The sequence below is a fragment of the Gopherus evgoodei genome, chromosome 11 (genome assembly GCF_007399415.2).
Source record: "Gopherus evgoodei ecotype Sinaloan lineage chromosome 11, rGopEvg1_v1.p, whole genome shotgun sequence".
Taxonomy (NCBI): domain Eukaryota; kingdom Metazoa; phylum Chordata; order Testudines; family Testudinidae; genus Gopherus; species Gopherus evgoodei.
In genome coordinates, this window is record NC_044332.1 from 5307964 (window position 1) to 5332240 (window position 24277).

General features: G+C 41.5%; 1 protein-coding gene across 1 annotated transcript in view; it reads left to right on the forward strand.

The window, feature by feature from the left end:
* The window catches only part of AGAP1 (ArfGAP with GTPase domain, ankyrin repeat and PH domain 1), a 653532-nt gene that overhangs the window by 514783 nt on the left and 114472 nt on the right, over window positions 1-24277 (forward strand). Inside the window, 1 exon segment of the mRNA XM_030579564.1 lies at window positions 1499-1660. Coding sequence (XP_030435424.1) covers window positions 1499-1660 — 162 coding nt within the window.

Sequence of the window (24277 nt, forward strand, 5' to 3'; positions counted from 1 at the left end):
TGTAATGGAATCTATAAATATGTTAAAAGAAGATTAAAGTTGCAAAGCAAGCACTCAGTTAAGAAATACCAATATTAAGGTTGCCTATGAAAATTTAGTGTCAGTTAAAAATCCAAAATAACATGGTTTCGACAGTATGACAAGTCTAGGTGATATTACTAATTCCTACCACTTGTGACTAGTGGGTTCCTTGCACTTTTTGGCTTGAATCAGTGTTGTGGTGGTGGTGGTGGTTTTTTAAAAATATATGAAATACATGGTTGTGATCATGTAATTTTTATACTGTATTGCTTCCATATATGTACTGAGTTGCCAAACCAGCAGACCAGAGGGACTTTCCCCTTTCTCTGTATTTGCCAACTCCTATCAGAGAAATTGACCCTTAAGAGCTTGTATACTATAAAATAACCCACCAACAGCACATGTGCTTTAAGAATGATAGAAATTTTGAGATGAGTCATTCTGTTTCACATCATTATCCCTCAGTACCTCAGCATGGGATTTAGAATAGACATGCAGGAATAGGAAGGTATTTATGAAAGTATGAGAGATGGCATAGCTGCTATGTTTAAGTAATCTTACCTTTGATTCGCTGAATACAAAAGGAGTGACTTGATTTATGTTTGTAGTGTTGTAGCTGGGTTGTCCCGGGACAGGGAAGACAACGTAGGTGAGGTAATACATTTTATTAGATCAATTTCTGTTTTAACAAAGTTTGGTCCAATAAAAGATATTACTTCACCCACCTTGTGTCTCATTTATTTAATTATGGAGGGAAAAACTACTTGCCATCATTATTGCTGAGAAAACTTTGTATATTATCCTGGAATATTACAGTAGTGCGAAAGTAGTGAGAAAAGGTTATTTTTGTAATATATTGGCTATCCGCAAGTATACACAAATCAGATACCCCATCGTCGTCATGTGGGAGAAATGATATTTTAATAATATGACATTTTGATTTTTTTTTATTATTATTCACATTAAAAAGAAAAATGGTGGTTCTGGTTTTGGCCAACCCCACCATTTTTATCTTCTTTCTAATGGATTAGCATTGTTGAAGACAACTGAACAATGCTCAGTGGAAGCATGCAGTCACATCTCTTCCCATATATTTTCTGATTTCCTAACATGAACTGAGTGTTTTGGGTAGCAGTAAACTCTCTGTGGTGAGGAGAATACCTGGAATTATTAAACTAATCTTCCACCTTTATGTCCCATTTAAATTCCCATTAAAGTCAGTGGAAAGACTCCCATTGATTTAGTTGGAGTTGGATCAGTCCTTAACCAATTTGCTAGTGAATGTTTTTTGCAGAAAGTAGTGGATTTTCCTGTAGTCTTTGGATGGTAAATTAAAAAGAATGTGAATATGCCCTAATATAAATAACTACTAGGCAGTACAGAACTGTCATCTCTCACAACATCTCTCAGGATCTTTCAGGCATTTATTTAAAATGATGCATTATTCACTTTTTGTCTGCTTTGTGTCAAATTTCAGATACTGGTTTGGGAGATTCAGTGTGTTCAAGTCCAAGTATATCCAGTACCACAAGTCCCAAACTGGATCCTCCTCCCTCCCCTCATGCCAACAGAAAGAAACATCGTAGGAAGAAAAGCACTAGCAATTTTAAAGCTGATGGTATCTCAGGCACTGCTGAAGGTAAGCTTCCTATGCTCTCGGGGCGTCCAGATTCCCAGTGTTCTTTCATTGTCCTGAAAGCTTCCAAGTGTTGTCTTGAATCTCTGTTGTTGGATACTGTTTTAACTTGATTGCTAGATTTATGTCTTCAAAGGTGAACAGAAACACATGTAAAGAGAAATCCAGCAATCCAGCCTTTTCATGAAAAGCTGTATGGTAAAAGAGACATCATAATAGACACATTTCTGTGATCTTAAAATCTTGTTTCATCAAATGATGTTTGCTTTTAGAAATGTACCCAACCTGTTCCTTAGTCATTTGCATGTGTCTGTCATCATGGGAAGCACAGATGAGGTTTGGGACTTTTTATAAGACAAAAGTAAGTTAACATATATTCAGTAGCAAGTGCATCATATTAAAATGTATACATCTCCAATAGGCACAGCTTAAATCGTATATTATCTTTGCTCATTAAGCACACTCCATGTTCCAGAGCCAGTCGTCAATGCTTTTGCTGCCTGCTGTCGTTTGTTTGACTATTCAGCTGCTTGTGGAAAGATTGTATTATTAAGAGCAGTAAAGGAAAGGGGAGAGAAAAATGTTTGGGTTCATTTTTAAGAACTAGACAGCAAAAGCCAAAAGAGCTTTTTTTATTCCCTTACTTTATCTTAATATTTCCAATGCTATCAGTGCTAGTAGTTCAGTATCCTACTGAAGAGGTAGCAATATATACACAGTAGCTAGATCTGATATAAAAACTTACTTATATCTATACCAGAAAAAAAAATGAACAAGGGTAGTGCGAAGTATAGAACCTGGAGAGTCAAAAGAAAGAGAGTGGAATAACAATGTGGAAGAAGAGTATTAAGAAAAGCATTGGAAGGTAAAACTAGCTAATTCAATATTGAAGAACAAAGGGACAAGTTCTGGAAACGGGATGACAATTGCAGGCATCTAAGGAGACATTAAAATAGAGGCAGGATAATAGTATACAACTGTGAAGGAACATAAATACTACTTAGTCATCCTTATTTTCCATTTACTTCAATTTCTCAGTTGTGGTGCTATCACCTCTGGATTATGTTTTATTTCCATAGCTGCATATGCGAATTCTTTGGTGAAAACCTTGGCTTTGTCCATGATAGCTCCTGCTGCTTTCTCTCCATGTTATATGTCACCTTTACCACTGGACTCCCCCTAGTTTGACTGAGGAAAACCAAATTTTATTTTAGACTTTCATTTTTTACTTGAGTTCTTTTTCTACTCCACTTTACGCATTTACACGCCAAGATATTAAGAATGGGATTTTTCAAAAGTGCTCGAAGTCAGCCCAACAGAAATTGGTCCAGTAAAAGATATTTACTGACCCACCTTGTCCCTTCACAATTCAGCATCCTTGTAGTAGATGCAATGGTACTTAATGTTTGACCACTAAATCTTCTTCTACTGCACTAGCAGTTAGCCTCAGAGAATCCCAGTTTCTGATACCAAAGGGTTAAAATGCAGAATGCAGAGTCTAAAGATCTTTGGTTAACATTGGAGAGGAAAGGACAGTCTTCAGATTCCTTCAGCGTATGGAGGAGTCCCCTTCATGCTCTGGCAGAATGTTGTCTGAAACATTGTCAGAGGACAGTGTGATGTCCTACTCAGAAATCTCTTCAGCACAAAAAATTCACTGTGTTATCACTCCCTTTTCACAAGAAAGAAGATATGAAATATGTCTTGATCTGTTGCTAAACAAGGAGAAGCTGCTCACTTAGTAAAGAATTTATAACCTTTGAGCTCAAATCTGTTAGATGTCAAGGTCATGTCTGAATTATGTTGCAGAAAATAATAATGTCTAAAATTGAGTAACATTATTAAAGTTTAAAGGTCTTCCAGATTAACCACATCCAAATGAGGAGTATTACTGTGATTCGTATAAGTAAATAATCATTTTCCTTACAGTAAAAAGTTATTTCTGGTAGTGCTTTCATACCAGTTGTGATAGATGGTAAATTCACTGGATAGGAGGAGCAGATGCAGAGGCATTACTGAAGAACTTCTGTTATTTTAGTAAGTGGAATTTTCTGTCGTAGTTTTACAGCCATAATGAATTCGGTAAATCAGTTAAAATTCAGGGAAGGCCGTGATTCCTAGTGAGTTTGTGAGATGTTCTGATCAGTTTGCTTGAAAATCCATATAATACCAGAGTTAAGGTTGGGGATAAGTAAGTGGGAAGTGTCAATTAATAGCTCATTCAGCTTCACACAGAGAGGATCAAAGTTATTTGTCTCAACTGATTACATGTTATAGGATGTGTAGTAATTGACATCTTATCAAGACAAGCAGTGTAATTTGGGGTAAGTACCTAACACATTGATCTGCTGGATCTAAATGTAAAGAAGTGTCTTGGTTTCCAAAGTAGAAAAAAACAGATGAAATATATATAATATAAAATATGTGACCTTAGGCAGTATTGCATTTTGCAATCCTAGAACAGGGATTTATGTGATGGGACTGTTAATACCAAAGACAACTTTTTATTTCAGAAAGTTGAAAAAGCTACTAGGGGGGAAGCTGTTCTAGACTTGATTTTAACAAATAGGGGGGAACTTGTTGAGAATTTGAAAGTAGAAGGAAGCTTGGGTGAAAGTGATCATGAAATCATAGAATTTGCAATTCTAAGGAAGGGTAGAAGGGAGTACAGCAGAATAGAGACAATGGATTTCAGGAAGGCAGATTTTGGTAAGCTCAGAGAGCTGATAGGTAAGGTCCCATGGGAATTAAGACTGAGGGGAAAAAAAACTGAGGAAAGTTGGCAGTTTTTCAAAGGGACGCTATTAAGGGACCAAAAGCAAGTTATTCCGATGGTTAGGAAAGATAGAAAATGTGGCAAAAGACCACCTTGGCTTAACCACGAGATCTTGCATGACCAACAAAATAAAAAGGCGTCATATAAAAAATGGAAACTAGGTCAGATTACAAAGGATGAATATAGACAAATAACACAGGAATGCAGAGGCAAGATTAGAAAAGCAAAGGCACAAAATGAACTCAAACTAGCTATGGGAATAAAGGGAAACAAGAAGACTTTTTATCAATGCATTAGAAGCAAGAGGAAGACCAAGGACAGGATAGGCCCACTGCTCAATGAGGAGGGGGAAACAGTAACGGGAGACTTGGAAATGGCAGAGATGCTTAATGACTTCTTTGTTTCAGTCTTCACTGAGAAGTCTGAAGGAATGTCTAGTATAGTGAATGCTTACGGGAAGAGGGTAGGTTTAGAAGATAAAATAAAAAAAAGAGCAAGTAAAAAATCACTTAGAAAAGTTAGATACCTGCAAGTCACCAGGGCCTGATGAAATGCATCCTAGAATACTCAAGGAGTTAATAGAAGAGGTATCTGAGCCTCTAGCTATTGTCTTTGGGAAATCATGGGAGACGGGGGAGATTCCAGAAGACTGGAAGGGGGCAAATATAGTGCCCATCTATAAAAAAGGGAAATAAAAGCAACCCAGGAAACTACAGACCAGTTAGTTTAACTTCTGTGCCAGGGAAGATAATGGAGCAGGTAATTAAAGAAATCATCTGCAAACACTTGGAAGGTGGTAAGGTGATAGGAAATAGCCTGCATGGATTTGTAAAGAACAAATCGTGTCAAACTAATCTGATTGCATTCTTTGATAGGATAACGAGCCTTGTGGATAAGGGAGAAGTGGTGGATGTGATATACCTAGACTTTAGTAAGGCATTTGATACAGTCTCGCATGATATTCTTATAGATAAACTAGGAAAGTACAATTTAGATGGGGCTACTATAAGGTGGGTGCATAACTGGCTGGATAACCGTACTCAGAGAGTAGTTGTTAATGGCTCCCAATCCTGCTGGAAAGGTATAACAAGTGGGGTTCCGCAGGGGTCTGTTTTGGGACCGGTTCTGTTCAATATCTTCATCAACGATTTAGATGTTGGCATAGAAAGTACACTTATTAAGTTCGCGGACGATACCAAACTGGGAGGGATTGCAACTGCTTTGGAGGACAGGGTCAAAATTCAAAATGATCTGGACAAATTGGAGAAATGGTCTGAGGTAAACAGGATGAAGTTCAATAAAGATAAATGCAAAGTGCTCCACCTAGGAAGGAACAATCAGTTTCACACATACAGAATGGGAAGAGACTGTCTAGGAAGGAGTATGGCAGAAAGAGATCTAGGGGTCATAGTAGACCACAAGGTTAATATGAGTCAACAGTGTGATACTGTTGCAAAAAAAGCAAAAGTGATTCTGGGATGCATTAACAGGTGTGTTGTAAACAAGACACGAGAAGTCATTCTTTTGCTTTACTCTGCGCTGGTTAGGCCTCAACTGGAGTATTGTGTCCAGTTCTGGGCACCGCATTTCAAGAAAGATGTGGAGAAATTGGAGAGGGTCCAGAGAAGAGCAACAAGAATGATTAAAGGTCTTGAGAACATGACCTATGAATGAAGGCTGAAGGAATTGGGTTTGTTTAGTTTGGAGAAGAGAAGACTGAGAGGGGACATGATAGCAGTTTTCAGGTATCTAAAAGGGTGTCATCAGGAGGAGGGAGAAAACTTGTTCACCTTAGCCTCCAATGATAGAACAAGAAGCAATGGGCTTAAACTGCAGCAAGGGAGATTTAGGTTGGACATTAGGAAAAAGTTCCTAACTGTCAGGGTAGTTAAACACTGGAATAAATTGCCTAGGGAGGTTGTGGAATCTCCATCTCTGGAGATATTTAAGAGTAGGTTAGATAAATGTCTATTAGGGATGGTCTAGACAGTATTTGGTCCTGCCATGAGGGCAGAGGACTGGACTCGATGACCTCTCGAGGTCCCTTCCAGTCCTAGAGTCTATGAGTCTATAAGGGCAAATTTATATAGTGCCATTTTAAATTAGAGATACACCATTTAGTAAAATGCATAATAGCAGCAATGTAATGGGGTTCTTCTCTAGTGTGGTTCCCCCTATTGACCAATTTGTGACAGGGCCCATAGTCTCTTTCAGGGATTGGATGACCACCTCAGTACCTCAGAGGTCTAAGCTGCCTCATGCTACACGCTCTGAGGCTGTTAGTATCATTGGTATGAACATCATGTGTAAGGGACTCATCAAGCAGATCTCTCTCCCGTCTCCAATATCTTACCCGGTAGCACTGGAATTTAGCTACTCCAAGACTCTGCATATTTCCAATGAGCCAGAGTTTTCCTTCTTAATGGGTGCTGAGCACCAACTGATACTGAGATTATCGTGGTCTCCAGAGTTGCATGTCTCTCCGGCACCGCCAGATTCTTTACCAATTTTGGAGCTAGAGAGGGCTCCCCTTCTGGACATTGAGGAGGATAATTTGTTTCACATGTCTCGATCCAAGATTCCCCTACCTACCGTCAGAGGGGCTTCCTCCCTGAGACTTACAGGGGGAAGGACTAGTCACGTGAGAGACATGCTCCTCCTCCATGGTATAAGCATCAGTGGGTGCCAACTCCAATGCCTTATGTTCCCCCCAGTCGCATATTGAGATTCTTGGGTTACCTACTGTCAACAGTTTTCGCAAGCCCGCAGCCTCTCTGATCAGGACAGTCGGAACAGGCAATCATCTGCTCCATTTGTTCCTCCTCAGCCTCCTTAGTTGCAAGAGGAAATCTCTGAGGAGCAAGAGGCCAGAGTAGATAACGAGACTACTCCAGTAACCAACATCTCCTCATCTTCCCCAAATGAGGCTGTGATGCCCTCTCCACCTTCCTTGGCTAATGATTTCAGGCAGTTCCAGGATCTATTGAAATGGATTGCAGACTCATTGCAGATCCACTAAAAGAACTCTGAGAATTTCAACATAGACTCTTGGACATTCTGCAAATGTCACTTTCTGCAAGTGTGGCTCTGCCCATAAATGAACCCCTTCTAAATTCTGCCAAAACAATGTGACAAACCTCAGCAATGGTACCGCCTTTGTGTAAAAGAGCTGAGAAAAAGTAGCAACAAAGATTCCAAATTTTGATTTTCACACCCTGCACCCAACTCCTTGGTGGTTGAAGCTGTAAATGAATGTGGCAGACAGCATCAAAAGCTCCTAGACATTTTTTACCATAAAACTTGTAACTTACAATTTAGCAATGTGAATTATGGCACTTGAGGCAAAGTAAAGTTACACCAATTACTCAAAATTCACTTTTTATTGAACACCTTCCAGCAGAATATTGGGAGCACCATAGCCGAAGTCCATCACTATGTGCCTCTTTGAATGCAGATAATATGGCAGTTTGTTCCATCTCCATGGATTTATGTGACAGATATTTTGGCTACAGATACCAGGATTCCCAGGGGAGGGCCAAAATAATGTTAAAGATCTCCCATTTGGCAAGTCATTACACACCTTGAAGGACTGTAGGGATCTACACACCTGCAAGCAAATGAAAATTTAGTAAATCTCAATTGGCACAGAGATCACACTCCTTACAATTCTTGGGTTTCCAGAGACCCACTAAGCCACCTAGGAAGAGACTTTATGTTTCAAAGAAAAAGACCATCCACTACATCTCCTTCGTCAACAACCATGCTCATCATCAAAGCATCAATTTGGGTGATCTGGTCAAGTGTCTGGATCAACCCTGCTTTGCCATTTCTCAGCTGCACCAGTTTACCCACTGGGAGCAACCTCCCTTGCTTCTAGCTGGCATGGGAATAAATTACTTCAGGTTGGAGGTTATAAAATCAAGTTACTCCATCCATTTTACATCTCTCCACCCACCTCTCCTCCCCTCCCCTTCTCTGGTCCCCTGTCATAATTGCTTGCTGAGAGAGGAAATCAGCTGTTCGTATACTTGGGAGGGAGAGAACCAGTTTCCGTCTCCACACAGGGAGAAGGATTTTTACTCCAAGTATTTTCTGATTCCTAAAAAAAATGGAGGATGAAGACCAGTTCTAGATCTAAGACTCCTAAAACACTTTGTGAAAACACAAAAGTTCAGAATGGTGACTTTGGTGGCTATAATTCCATCATTGGATCTTGGCCTTCAAAATGCATAATTTCATATTACAATTCACCCTTCCCACAAGAGATTTCTTCCATTTATGATTGGTCAAGACCATTTTCAGTGCCAAGTTCTTCTTTTCAGCCTTTCTTCTGCCCCAGGATTTTTCCCCAAGGTGTTAGTAGTGATTGCTGCCTATCTGCGTCACCTGGGGATAATAATCTTCCCATAACTCAAAGTGGCTGATCAAAGGCCAGTCTTACAATGAAGTTCTTTCTGCTGTAACCCTTCCACCGGGTGCAGTCGGCAGCAACAAGAGCCAGGTTCACTATATAGGGGTTCTTTTTAACAATACAACACAGAACCAGCTTGATCTTCCACCCAGTAATCTGGGAAAATTGCACACCACATCTGGGCACCTCTAAGAGGCAACACTTCCCCTCTTGCAAGCAGTGAGTCGGAGTATAGATAAGAAAACTTTTAATAAAGCGGGGAAAAGAACTCAGCCTTTATTTGGGGAAATGCCACAAGCATGATTTGCAGGCATGTGACCATGAGGAAAACACCTACCCCAGAGTATATTGGGCACTGTCCTTTGCCTCAGATTCTCACCTTGTGGTGAGAGAGTCTGACAAACAAAAGTTCCTTTAACATGCCACTCCCCTCTCCCTCCAGCGCACCCCACTCACAATTCTTGTCCTTGATCAGCGAAGACCCGGAGTTCAGAGGTGTGTTTGCATGAGTTTGCCTCCCATCCCGGTGGGGTGGGGTGGGGGGAGGTGTCAAGCAGTGCCTCAGCTGCTGCTGCTGCTGTGCTGTTCACTTTGCGTTGCTGCCTGCTGCCACCACCGCTACATTGTTTACTCTGCCACTGGCAACTGCACCATTGATCACTCTGCTGCTGCAACGTTGGCTGCTGCCTGCATCGCCGTGCACTTTGCCACTGCACCTCTGGACATTGCCTGCATCGTTGTTCATTTCACCGCTGCACTGTTGGCTGCTGCATCTTCATTCACTCTGCTGCTGCATCACTCTATTGTGATGTCTTGAGATTCCAGCACTTAAGACAGCTCTCAGTGATTTCAACAATTAGTGGGGGACCTTACTATGAGGGCAGGCTGGTCAGTCTCTCTCAGGGCCGCGCTTCCATTTAGGCGACCTAGGCGGTCGCCTAGGGCACCAGGATTTGGGGGGGGGGTGGCATTTTGCCACCATCTGCAGCGGGGGATCCTTCCACGCTCCGGTTCTTCGGCAGCAATTCTGTGGTGAGTCCTTCACTCACTCTGGGACCTGCCGCTGAAGTGCCCTGAAGACCGGGAGCGCGGAAGGACCCCCACTTAGGGCGCCAAAAACCCTGGCACCGCTCCTGGTCTCTCTCCCTGGAGACTACTGCCCCACAGCAGGCTTAAGACTTAGCACTTAGACCTGGTTATCAGTGATCTCAGTTCTAGTGATCTGTAACAAAACAAGAGATTCCCAATTGAATCTAATCAGCTCTGTCATTAGCAGTGGAGAGAGGAAGGGTCAAATGGTGTCTAGGACTCTTTGGGCAGAGAACACAGCACCAGGCACAAATATCTGTCCCCACCCATTCTCCTCTCCACTGGTCTTTGGCTCCCCTACCCCATGCTTAGCAAGTGCAGTCGAGTGTGACCCACCCTCAATCATGGCACACCATGTCCTGTTCTGTGGCCCTCTACTCACACAACCAGGGTGACAACACTTTATTATCCCTGCACCCAATACCAAAGTGATTTGCAATCCAGTACCAGCCAACAGTGATCATTTGAGCAAAGCATCTCCATCATGCTGAGCATGTAGACATAGTAGGTTTATGCAAACAAGGTCGGTTCCTTGAGCGTCTTCCCCTAGCTCGTCACTAGATGTCAAGGAAGAACTCATGCAGACCCTGCTTACACAAAAAGATGTAATTGTCTCTGTTTCTCCAGTTAGGTCTCCAGCTCAGTGCTGAAAAGTTCATATTGACTTCAGTACAAAGGATAGACTTTATAGGAGCCTCCTTGGACACAGTGACAGCCAAAGCCTGCTTCCCCATAAACAGATTCAACACTCTAGTAAATTTGATTGCAAGAATTCAGATAAGCCCACAGACATCAATAAGAAGCTTCCTTTAGCTACTGGGACACACAGCAACTTGTACCTTTGTGATACAGCATGCCAGGTTATCCCTTTGGTGTTTCCAGGAGTGGCTCAGGATGATTTATAGCCTGAGCAAATCCCATCTTAACAAGCTAGTATTGATCCATCATCAAGTGTGGAACTCCCTCAACTGGTGGAAGGACCTTCACAATGTCTCTGAAGTGTTCCATTCATTCAGCATGCTTCTACTGTCACCATAATGATGGATTCATCTCTTGTTGGCAGGGAAGCACATTTGGACTATACGCCACACAAGGCAAATGGAGGCTCATATACACAAAAAACTCTTAGAGCTGAGGAGAGTCAGAATTTCCTGTATATTCTTCCTTCCATTAATAAAGGACAGACACTTGGAGAATATGAAGAACGGAGTAGCTTGCATATTTTATATTAACTGGTAGGGAAGGGCAGGATCCCCTTCAATTTGTGCCAAAAGTTGTGGAAATGGTACATAACAAATCACATTCTGATTTCAGCAGCCACATTCTGGGGATGTTGAACACCATAGTCAACAGCCTCAGCAGTTACTTCTCCCAAGATTACACATGGAAGTTGGACTCTCACATTCTTAAAAGTATTTTCCTGACATGGGGAGTCCCAGTGGTAGTCCTTTTTGCCACTATCACCAACAGGAAGTGCAAACAATTCTATTCAAGGTGGGAACAGTTCCTCCTTCTCTGGGGAATGATTTCCTCATTTCTTGGACAAGAGGCCTTCTTCATGCTTTCCTCCCAACACATCAGATGTTCAAAGTGATAAGCTCAGACAAGACAGAGCTAAGGTTATACTAATAGCTCCAATGTGACCCAGACAGGCTGGCACCCTTAGCTGACTTGCCTTGCAGTTTGCCCAGCAATCAGTTTTCCATCCATTCCGTACTTTTTCATTTTGACCTCATCCTAAATTCTTACCTAAGGTATCATCTTTATTTAATATCAACCCAGTTATTCATCTCCCTGGGTTTTTTCCCTCTGAAGGTACATCAGAACAAGGCAGCTGTGGCTTTCCAAACACTGAATGTTAAGAGGGCATTAGCCTTCTATTTGGACAGAACAAGCTTATTGAGAAAGCATCCCAGAATGTTCATCTGCATTGCTGAAAGATCCAAAGCCTGCAACTTGGTCTTCAATTCATATCTTTCTTAAGGATTATGCATTGGTTCATTCTTGTAGATTAGATGCTGCCCTTGGGAAGGCAGTCTTGTCTTGGGCTGTCCTCTGAAGATTGTTCCTCCTGTTGAGAGTGTTGCTTGGAAGTCACATGAACTGGAGCACCCATAGTGACACTACTTGGTGAAGAAAGAGAGGTTACTCACCTAGTGCTGTAATTGGAGTTCTTCCAGATGTGTGTTCCCATAGGTGTTTCACTACTGGATCTCCTTCCCCTCTGCTTCGGAGTTTTCTCTAAGGGACTTTGTGGTGGTAAAGAAACTTAGGGAGATTCATCCACGCAGCCCTGCATATCCTCATTGTGGGGCATAAGGAGGTGAGAGGTAGGGCAGATACATGGGCCAAACAGGCACTGCTACCAGAAATCTCTAATCAAAGGCACATGGGCACCTGAAGTGGCACACCCATAGGGCATACATCTTGAAGAACTCCAGTTACTGCACAAAGCAAGTAACCTCTCCTTTTTCAACCCTCTTAGTCTGTATTAATACACATCTAGTTTTGGACTGTTCCTTTCTAAAACCTTCAATTGTTTCTAAGTTTTCGAGTGCTTAATTGGACATTTCAAAGAGTGTCTGATTTTCCAAAGGCAGGTACTCTGCTGTTTCTGAAAACCACGTAGCAAGGAAGTCAAATTCTCCATCCACCAAAACTTTTACCATAGGTAAGTTTGTATTTTTATTATTTATCCAGGGCTGCTATTGTGCCTGTATGATTTATCTTAAACCCTTTACTTACTGCAGTTACAAAGGTAATTGTTACACAGATACATTGCTAACAGTGTTTTGTAATTATGGAATCTTGTAAATTATTTGAAAGAATTAAACTGGTTTGGAGTAGATTTGTTGCATTGGCAAACAGGTTGTCTAAGAACATTTATAGTTCTTTTCTGAGCCAGAGGTTTTTCGTGCAGAAAGTATAATGTCTTAAGAGATAAAAATGGGGCGCTGATTCTGCATTTGAAAAAAATTGCTAATAGCAAATGGTTTAACAACATTTTCCTTCCATGCCTGCATAGACATTTATGAAATATAAACTGCATTTGACTATATTGTAATCTGTGATATTGAATGTATATGTATCTTTAAGGATACTGCAACTGTCTCCTAAGGTTTCCACCTATTCAGTGTTTAGTGTTAGCTATAATTCAACGGATCATAATGACTTCATTCACTGCCTTTTAGGAGATATAAGAGTGGACTATCACTGCACACCTGAGAAACAGGAGGGCAGAAATTAATAAAATCTAGACCGAATCTGCAGAGATTCACTTTTAACCATGGGACAAAGGTCACAAGTTGGGAAACCTTCAGCCTTAGTTGTCACAGCCTATCTGACATGAAAGGTTTGCTGCTGAAAGGCCTTTATGTTGATGCTGAGGAGCGGAAGATAAGGGAGGTGAAGCTCATCTATTGTTTTAACCTACTTCATTGCGACCAAACAAGTTGAAAGGTTCCTTCTGGTCTTTAAAAGTCCTGTTGACTTCAGGGTCAGAAGGGCCTGCCGTTCCACCTCCCTGGTTGGAGGGAAAAGTGTCACAGTGGCAGTCAGCGTGAAAGGGGATTCTGGGAAGGGTGAGTCCCAGGATGAATTGGTGATTGCAGGTACTTGCATCCCTAGATATCTCCAAAAAGATATAGAATAAAAAAATCACTTGTCTGTCTCAGAGAAGTGATCCAGTATCCCTGTGGCATTTTAGGAACTATGCAACAGTTTGGCGTCCAGCACCTGATGTATTCTGAACGGGGTAAGGCACTGAGTGCTGCTCTGATGTTATGTTTTGACCAATCTTTTTCTTGATGAGTAAAGGTTAAAATACAAGTACTCACTGTAGATAAATGACACCTTGGGAGTCCTACTAACTTCAGGTACTACGGTATACTTAAAACTATTCTATCAGTCAAAGGCAGGTGCCCTCATCAGGAAATGATTTGTGGCTCATTGCCCACAAGGTGAGTGACTGGGAATAGAAGGGGAAAGCATTTTAAATGGGAATGGAAAATATACACAATTTCAAGTTTACTGTTGGCGAGGGATCAGAGTATTTCCCATAGTGCCTCTTGTTCTCTCTGTCTTGGATATCATAATATTCCTTGCCAGTTCCTCAGGTAGGGAAAGAATATGTTGTGTATATTAGAGACAATTATGCATCTTGTCCCGAGTAAATGTCTCTTTGTACACTGAACTTCAAACAGACATTGGGCAGAGGAGGGACAGCTCCGTGGGTTGAGCATTGGCCTGCTAAACCCAGGGTTCTGAGTTCAGTCCTTGAGGGGACCATTTAGGAATCTGGAGCAAAAATCTGTCAGGGACAATACTTGGTCCTGCTATGAAGGCAGGGGACTGGACTTTACTCAATGACCTTTAAAGGTCCCTTCCAGCTGTGAGATAGGTATAGCTCCGTATTATTTAAAAAAGAAAAAGAAAAAAAAAAGCATTGATGTCATCAAGAGCTAGTAATAGAATAACTTGGCAATAATATTTTAAGTTTTTGGGGTAGTTGTGGTTTGAGCATTAGCCTGCTAAATCCAGGGTTATGAGTTCAATCTTTGAGGGGGCCACTTAGGGATCTGGGGCAAAACTCTGTCTGGGGATTGGTCCTGCTTTGAGCAGAGGGTTGGACTAGATAACCTCCTGAGGTCCCTTCCAACCCTGATATTCTGTGAACCCTGATGCTAATACAGATGCTCATAAATAAAATCAGCTTCCTTTGAGGAGAATAAGATTACATGTGACTGGACTCTTGTAATTACATAAATTTTGGTATTTACAGAAAGGAAGGGTTCATTGCATATTGGTTTTGCATTTTATCTTTTGCGTTCACAGAAACTTACAGTAACTTAAAAGTTGCACATTGGATAACATGGAACTTTAGAACATGGTTCTACTTTTATAATCTGGGTAAAACTAGAACTTTGCAATGTATCATTTGTATAAATTTGTTTTACATTGTTTATTTTATTCAGCCTGAAGCACAGCCCTGCAGGGGGATATTACATCTAGATATAGAGCATTTCCTGGTACCAACAAGACTTGCAGTACCCATCCCCCCAAAAGATGGATTTTCCAGTATGAGCTTCAAATGGACAGGATGTTGGACTAAGCAAGGGTGCTAGTTCCAAAGTTGAGGGCCCCTTGTAGATGGTGTCCTACCAGCAACTCCCTCTGTTTTATCCTTGCGCAGACCAGCGGGAGTCCCTCCACTAATCATAGCTGTCTCAGTGTGGCATGGGAAAGAGGCAGTCTTTCAAGTAGGCAGCTCTCAGGCTATTTAGTGTTTTATAGGTCAAAACCAAATGCCTTCAACTACACACAGAACCACACAGATAGTCAGTGTGGACTGCAAGCTGCTAACATTGCTGGGAGCTGATCATATACTGCAATCTATTTAATACAGACTTGCCCCTGAAGGCACGCAGTGGCCTCTTTTGTGGGCAGAAGATGTCAGCTGACTAGAATCTTGTTCTTGGAGTCATGCTGTATAATTAGGGCCCTACCAAATTCACAGTCCATTTTGGTCAATTTCATGGTTATAGGATTTTAGAAATCATAAATTTCATGATTTTAGCTATTTAAATCTGAAATTTCACGGTGTTGTAATTGTGGGGGACCTGACCCAAAAAGGAGTTGTGAGGTGGTCACAAGGTTATTTGGGGGCGGGGGGGGGAATTGTGGTGCTGCTACCCTTACTTCTGCACTGCTGCTGCTGTTGGTGGTGCTGCCTTCAGAGCAGGGCAGCTGGAGAGCAGCAGCTGCTGGTTGGGAGCCCAGCTCTGAAGCAGAGCTGCCACCAGCAGCAGCACAGAAGTAAGGGTGGCATGGTATGTATGGTATTGCCACCCTTACTTCTGTGCTGCTGCTGGCAGGGTGTTGCCTTCAGAGCTGGGTGCCTGGCCAACACCTGCCACTCTCCAGCTGCTCAGCTTTGAAGGCAGTGCAGAAGTAAGGGTTGCAGTATGGCAACCCCCCTAAAATAACATTGCAACTCCCTGTCACAACTCCCTTTTGGGTCAGGCCCCCCAATTTGAGAAACTATGAAATCTGTATAATAGAAGGTAAAAGCACACAAAAGACCAGATTTCACGGAGGGAGACCAGATTTCACAGTCCATGACACGTTTTTTCATGGCTGTTTAATTTGGTAGGGCCCTATGTATAATGCAAGCGTATTGACTAATAATGACTTGATCAGGAATGTGGCCTGTGATTTCTGCATGTTTTTCTGAATTCTGGCTAGATTCGGACCTTTGTTAAATGAGACATTACCTTCATAGACTGGTCTTGATGAATCGAGGGAGAATTGAGGTGGTGGTGTGGGTATGTTGGATCCCTGTGGCCTCAAATGGAGGTCTCCTTCTCCAAACCTAATATAATAATGAATCATCTAATTTGTATGTTTCCAGTCAGTTAATAGGGGCTGATATTGGCCTACGGGTTACCCCGTAGCTCTTAAGAGTTGCTCTTTGAGTTGATAGCCCCTCTCCATGGTGGCACTGGGAGTGGTTGACTCTGATTTAACACAGGCAATGGAGGTTTACACCTTTGTCAAAAACAAAGGTGGAGCAGGTCCTCAAGGAATCCATTTTTAAACACTTGGAGAAGAGGAAGATTATCAAGAACAGTCAACATGGATTCACCAAGAGCAAGTCATGCCTGACCAACCCGATTGCCTTCTCTGATGAGATAACTGGCTCTGTGAATATGGGGAAAGTGGTGGATGTGATTATATCTTGACATCAGCAAAGCTTTTGATACAGTTTTCCACAGTATTCTTGCCAGCAAGTTAAAGTAGTATGGATTGGATGAATGAACTATAAGGTGGATAGAAAGCTGGCTAGATTGTCGGGCTCAACGCCTCGATGTCTAGTTGGCAGCCAGTATCAAGCGGAGTGCCTCAGGAATCAGTCCTGGGGCCAGTTTTGATCAACATCTTCATTAATGATCTGGATGATGGGATTAATTGCACCCTCCGCAAGTTCACAGATGACACTTGAGATGAGGGGAGAGGTAGATGTACCCTCCAGCATATTAAGCAGATCTAAGATGACAGGATCAGGACCTAAGGGTCTTTTACACAGATTTCTAGCAGCCACTTGACCATACAGTCCTGGGTGAACAATGGGCTTTTGATGGAATCTACTGTTTCCCAAACCTCACGGATAATTAGCTACACAAATTAACAATTTATCCTTTAGGCAGTTTACCACAAACTTTAAAGAGACATATAGACAATGACTTTATTGCACCCAAGATTAATCTAAATGTTAATATTTCCTTTTGATTTCTAAATCAATAGCTATAGTGACAGACAGGAATTGTCTGTTTACATGGGTAACATTTAACGAGTAAACACATACAATTAATATCACCTTAATTCTTTAACAATACAGGTTTGCACTTCAAAGTTCTAGCCTATCTAACATGGAATGGCCTTAATTACCATTCACATACTTTTCTAACGTCTCTAAAAGTTGAATCTGGGTAATTTATCCCACAGGATGCTTAACTCTTTCTGGCCATACATCACACATTGTATATGATTTGTTTCAAATATATAACAGTGGTAGCAACAATGATTTCCATGGTTATATTTTAATTAGATAACGTCACACCAGCTCCTGGACCATTTAGGACTTTAAAGGTTACCAGCTCCATCTTAACTTGCACATGGAAGTGAAGAGGGAGTCGTCATTAACTTAACACAGCTCTTGTGTGTTCATTACAGTCCGCAATTAAGGCCACAAACCACTTATGATGGAAGTTTGGTATAAATCTTCAACCGATGGTGCAGGCACCTCTTTTACTTCTGAAAATTATCCCCTGCCTACAAACAATTTTCACCTTACAGATTGAGTCACAGCTAGTTAATTTTCAACCACATCTTCATCCCTGTTAGAAACCGAGAGAGTAATGATACAGAATTTGGATTTGATGAAGAGGAGCTGAGTATCATTAGCTAACTGGTGACACTGCAGTGTGGGAACATCTGTCTCCCCTGGTGGCTGCCTATGCACATAACATAAGAATGACGACATGGATCCAAAGGAGTCCTTGCATGTAAAAGGTTTAGGAATGACAGGCAATGTGGTTTAAATGAAGTTACTATAAGGTAAGTGCAGAACTGGTAGGAAGTGTACTCAAAGTAATTAATTAAAATGGCTTGCTGTCAAACTGAGTGTGGTCCCACAGGGTTCTGTCTTGGGTCCAGTACTAGCCAATATTTTCACTAATGACTTGGATGATAGATGCTTATAAAATCTGTGGATGACACCAAGCTGGGGAAGGGCTTGCAAGCGCTTTGGAGGACAGGATTAGAATTCAAAAGGATCTTGGCAAGTTGGAGAACTGATCTGAAATCAACAAAATGAAATTCCACAAAGATAAGTGCTACACTTTGGAAGGAAAAAATCAAATGCACAACTTCAAAATGAGGAATTAACTGGCTAGGTAGTGGCATGGCTGAAAAGGAACTGGGGATTATAGTGGATCACAAATTAAATGAGTCACTAATGTGATGCATTTCTGAAAAGGGCTAATATCATTCTAGGGTGTATTAACAGGAGTGTAATATATAAGACATGGGAGGTAATTACCCCACTCTACTTGGCAATGGTGAGGCCTCAGATAGACTATTGTGTCCAATTCAGGCACCACATTTAGGAAGGATGTGGACAAATTGGAGAGAGCTCAGACGAGAGCAACAAAAATTATAAAAGATTTAGAAATCCTGACCTATGAGTAAGGCTAAGTTCTCATGCATATTTTTAGTAAAAGTCACGGTCAATAAAGAAAAATTCACGGAAGCCCGTGACCTGTCCTTGACTTTTACTAAAAATATGCATGACAAAATGAGGAGCTGCAGGCTCCCTCACACTACCCAAGGAGGCCTAGCTAGGAGCTGCAGGTCCCAGCACCACAGATGTCTCCAAGGTTGGGACACTGCCACCTGCGTGTCTCCGAGCTCCAGCGCAGTGGCTCGGAGGGGGTTCCCTCTCCGCCTCCAGTGGCTCCTTGCTCTGGGGCACCCCGGCCTCCCACGACAGCTCCTTGCTTCCCCGGAGGTGAATGGAAGCTCCCAAAGTCCCTGCTGCCCATAATGGTTGGGAGCTGTGGAGCACCCACATGCCTGCAGCGACTGGGAGCTCCCAGGGGCCGTGCTGCCTGCAACGGCGGGGAACTGCAGAGCACCCGTGAGCCTGCGGCAGCCAGGAGCTCCTGGAGGCCCTAATGCCCGGTGGCCGGGAGCTATGGGGAACCCCCGCTGCCATGAGCAGCTGGGAGTTCTTGAAAGCCTCGCTGCCCACAGCACCTGGGAGCTCTGAGTCTCTCCGCCGCCTGGGAGCTCTGGGCACCCCTGCTGCCCTCTGTGGCTGGGAGCTCAGACTCCCACATTTCCCAGCCGCCAGGGCTGGCGGGAGAACCCGACAGCTCCCAGGTGCCGGTGGGCTCAAGTCACAGAGGTGTCTGGAAGTCATGTGTTCCATGACGTCTGTGACAAAATCGTAGCCCTACCTATGAGGAAGGGTTGTGGGTGTTTTTGTTTTTTTGTTTTTTGTTTTTTTTTTAAGAAGGCTGGGTGTATTTAGTCTTGAGCAAAGAAGACCAAGGGGAGACCTGATAAGAATCTTCAAATATGTTAAGGGATGTTCTAAAGATGTTGGTGTTCAATTGTTCTCCATGTCCTCTGAAGGTAGGACAAGAAGTAATGAGCTTAATTTAGGTTAGAAATTAAGAAAAACTTTCTGACTATAAGGGTACTTAAATTCTGGGCTAGGTTTCCAAGGCAGTTTATGAAATACCCATCAGTGGAGGTTTTTAAGAACAAGTTGGACAAACACCTGTCAGGAATCATCTAGGTTTATGTGGTCCTGCCTCAGCACAGGAGTGTCTGGACTAGATGATTTCTTGAGGTCCCTTCCAGCCCTACAGTACTATGACCCTGGAAATCTTTTTTTGTTTTCCAGGGATGACTGCTATGTAATGAGTCATTATCTTTATATTCTCTTAGATAGTTGTTGACCTAATACCATGCTATACATATTTGTTCAAAGTCCATGGCAGAGTACTTGCCATCTTTGTATTTGGTTCCCTGCCTTTTTGCGGGGAGATATACAGTACATTGCTAATGTGTCCTGTTTTGTCCTTGTGGATACCGGAGACCATTTTGATACCCTTACTGAAAAGTCCTATAGAATTCAGTGGAAAGTATGTGGACCTTTCTTATTGTACATTGGATTTATAAAGCACATAGTTGACAGTGTGTTCAAAAGATTCCTTAAATAGGATGAACACAATACAACAGAATGTGAACTGAAATATGGAAGAGAAGTTACCAGCATATGAATAAGTAAGTCTCCTTGTTAGACAAAAAAAAACAAACCTGAAAATTCTATTCCTGTTTACTGTTTTGTCTGCTGTGACCCATTCAGGAGAAGGTAATTCCCTTCCTAATAGACTGTGGAGAAGTCCCGTTGAATGAAAATAAGTAAACCAACAAGATTCTGTTTTGATCCTACAAAAATTACTCTTACAGTTATTATAGTGATGACCTTCTCTATGATTTTTTAAAATAATCATGTAGAACTTAATAAATAAGTAGATCCCTGCTATAAAGTTAATGTATATTTGGTGCCTTTGTGAGCAGCATTCTTCAGCTTGCTCTTGGGCTAAGAGCTAGTGAGAGCATCACCTGAAGGTGATCCTACTGAAGAAAACCTGTGTTCTCAGTCCCTCAATAGGTAGCACAACAATGTCTGGTCAAAAGTCTATAGATCCAACTGAGACAATAATTGGATATGTCTTTTCTGTATACCAGAACACTGCAGTAGTTCGTTCTTCTGAGTTTAAACTAAAATCATTCCAAGCACGTCTTGTGAGCAAGTCTCTCTTTTACAGAGGCGGCACTCCAGATCCAGGTGTACTCTAGTGCCACCTAGATTCTAGGGGAGTGACAGTGAAGATGTTTTCAAGGAGTTCAGATTCAGAAGTCTATGTAGAAGATATTTTCTCAGTATTGACAGGGTCCTCAGATCTGACATCTCATTTAGTACCATTCCATAGGCATTTATAGCCTTTGGAGCATGAGTTGAGTTGCACTGTAGGTTGATGCCCACTTTAGGTTTCAACAGTTCCAGCCAGGTTTCCTTCCAGTAGAGTGTTTCTGAATGGGGTTGCTTTGAGCATCTCTCCTAGGCTTCAGAATCCAGTGAGTGTACTGTCCTTTTCCACTCTTCTTCCCATTCAGTTTGTTTGTCAAAGTGTTTGTGATTTCTTTTTGAGGGCAGATCCAATACTAAATTGAGCAAAATAAGTCTGTATCCATATAAGTGCATTAAATAAAAATAAATATCAAGGCAAACCAGTCTCTTGCCACCTTTGGGGTTCATGTGGAGCTCATTTTGCTGATTTGTAGAAGAGGCATTCTGGAGATACCAGTTACCACAGCTGCCAGTACATAACACAACTTCTGGCTTACATTTTCTTTGCCCACATATGTTCCTTCCTGTGATTCCAGTAGTATCAATTTAAGACGGGTGTAGGCAATTTACTCAGATTTATTGGGGCTTCAAAATGAAGTTCTTTCTTCCCCTTGGTCAGACAAGTAGAGTGTCTTCCCCCATCCCTTTTGTCCCTTTTTTTTATTCCCTACACCTTTGTAGTTCTGATGCATCTATACTGATTACTTATTGATAACTTAATTTTTCTGCATCCATTCACTGTTCCCCTCTCCCATCTGGTTGTGGGTTCAAACATGTTAATAGTGCCTAGAACTAACACTGTTATTTTGGTGGGATTTGGCACATTCTAAAATGTGAGAGATGCTAAGCTTCTCCTGCTGCCCTAAGAAGAGGAGAGCCTGAGTATTACCAATTTGTGTAATTATGTGCCGCATTAATAAATAAGCTTTGTGATAGGGAGACACCCAATGTCCAGAGTGATGTGTGGAATTTATTATCCCAAATTTCACCCTGATACTTTTCATCTAAGATATAGTGATACAGAGTGAGAGAGAGAGAGAGATGGCCCTTCGGTTTAAAGAATTATGTTTTAAAAAGATGGGCCCAGGAGGTAGGAAAATGGTAGATTTTGACACATTCACTGTTCAAGAAACTGTTCTGTGTTGTCTCTGCCTGAAGGAAAAATAAACAGAAAAAACAATGTGGTGTTGTTTTTAAATGCTCCCAAGTTCTGACTTGTGCCTCCCTGGGAAGCAGTAGGTGCTTCTTCAGACAGATCAGCCTCCCCATTTGAGAAACGCAGCACAAGAGCAATTCCAGTTTTGAAGCTCTCGTGGTATTGGTGTTGTCATGACAGGGAGGCATTCATAAGACAACCTTTAAAAAAAACTCCACATCGCTGTTGTTTATTTCAAACTCCTGATCATTCAGTCATTTTAAACCTACATTGTTGTTCTAAGTTTTAATCAGCTACTTCCCTTAAATTGGCTGTCAAGTTCAGTCAGCAGTACTCTGTATCTATCTATTTGCAGTCTACCTTTCATCCCATAGCTGTGTGTAGTTTTGGTTGCCCTGCTGCATGTTTGTTTAGTAATCTGTTCATTAATCTACTTGTCTTCCTTTTCCACCTCTGCACCCTATGTTCTTTCATAGATCTGGATTGCTCATAATAGACCACAGGCATTAAATGCACTGTGTATCTCCATAAATATAGGTAAAAAGAAAACTTCAATAGGCTGTGCCATTTACCTCCCCCCCCCCCCCGAAAAAAAAAAATTAATAAAGGCTTCCTTTGTAAGTGAGAAATAAAGAACATTGGCCATTTGTGTGTGAGGTAATAGGCTTTGCTGTAATATGAAAATCCATCAAATGATTAAATTCAGTAACATTAGAGTTCATGAAAAGAGAATACAGTACACAGTTTAATTTTATTTAATTTTTAAGAAAAAAAGCAAAGAAAAATTGTTTGAGTTTCTCTTAAGCTGGTTTCTCTGCTTTTTCTTAAAAGTGCCTTTCTAGTTGCACACAGTGATGTGATCATTATCTGTCACCTCGTCGCCTTGCTGCCTCAACACACAGTAAAATACAAAAAAAAAAAAAAAAAAAAAGACCAGAGGAGCTTGTGAAGTATGACTTCCTATCCCAAGACTCATTGCCTGCGATTCGTACCGCTTGACAGTAATGATCTTATTACAGTACTCTGGACCTTGAAGAGATTTCATGAGGAGAGTGAAAGGACGTGCCTCCATGTAATCAAGTGGCGCTGAATATTCCACGCGTTTTTGATCACACATTGATTGGGCACAGTTTTAGCCCATCTTCTAGTCAATTATGCATGGCCCCTTGTGCTCCTGTGATAGTCAGAAACATTGATAGCTGTTGTCTGGGATTTGGCAGCCAGCCAGGGGTTTGAAGTGCCTTACACACAGTCATTCCAGGATAAGTGCTTTTTAGTTGGAATTGATTACCTTTCTTTGGGTTTTGCTTAATAACAAAACTGCATTGGAGAGGGCTTCAGGTGAAAAATGGACATATTAGCCATTTAGAGATCTGAACTCCTAGTCAATTTTTAGCTTTCCACTGTTTCCATCTAATTTATATTTAATGATGTAACATTTGATAATATTTGAGATATTTCATTTCAGTTGCTGCTGAGCACACATGTTGAGCGTGTGTTAAATTATAGCATATCAATTTTCAGGTTTTCCAAATTAGTCCAGTTTAACCTTCAAACTACAAGTGAATATGTGTTTGTGCCTGTATTAGTGGGTACTTGGGTTAGCCACAGATATTACAGAGTTTACTTGATCATTTAGAATGAACAAACTCTAATCTCACAGTGAGGGTAATCTGTATAATTTTTTTAAAAATCAAGGGAAAATATTGTTTGCTTTGTTTTGTTCTTGGTTTACATTCTTATATTGTAGAGACATTTTTGACTTTTGGTAATTTATCACAAGTCTGTCGGTCTTAGCCATTTTCTATGCAGCCGTACTACCTTTCCAACACCGAAAAGCTGGCATTTTATATCTGAATGTCCTAAAAAATATGAGCTATGGATTAGGAAATAGAGAAACAAATATATGCTGGAATAGAGGAAGAAATAAATCTTCTGCCAGTGCGGACATATACTCTCTACACAGTGTGTGTGTCTGTGTGTACTCTCTACAAAGTGTGTGTGTGAGAGAGTGAGTGTGACTTTATTATAAACTGGAATAAAACACTTTTGTATCAGTGTATCAGATCTGCACTGATGTTGCCCATCCTCTGAATTTGCTATTCAGGGAGTGACTGTCAGTGAGAATATGGGATCAGAGTAATCTGGAAGCACCAACATTTTCTGTCTGTTTTTCAGTCTAATTCAGTTCCAGTTATCAACAG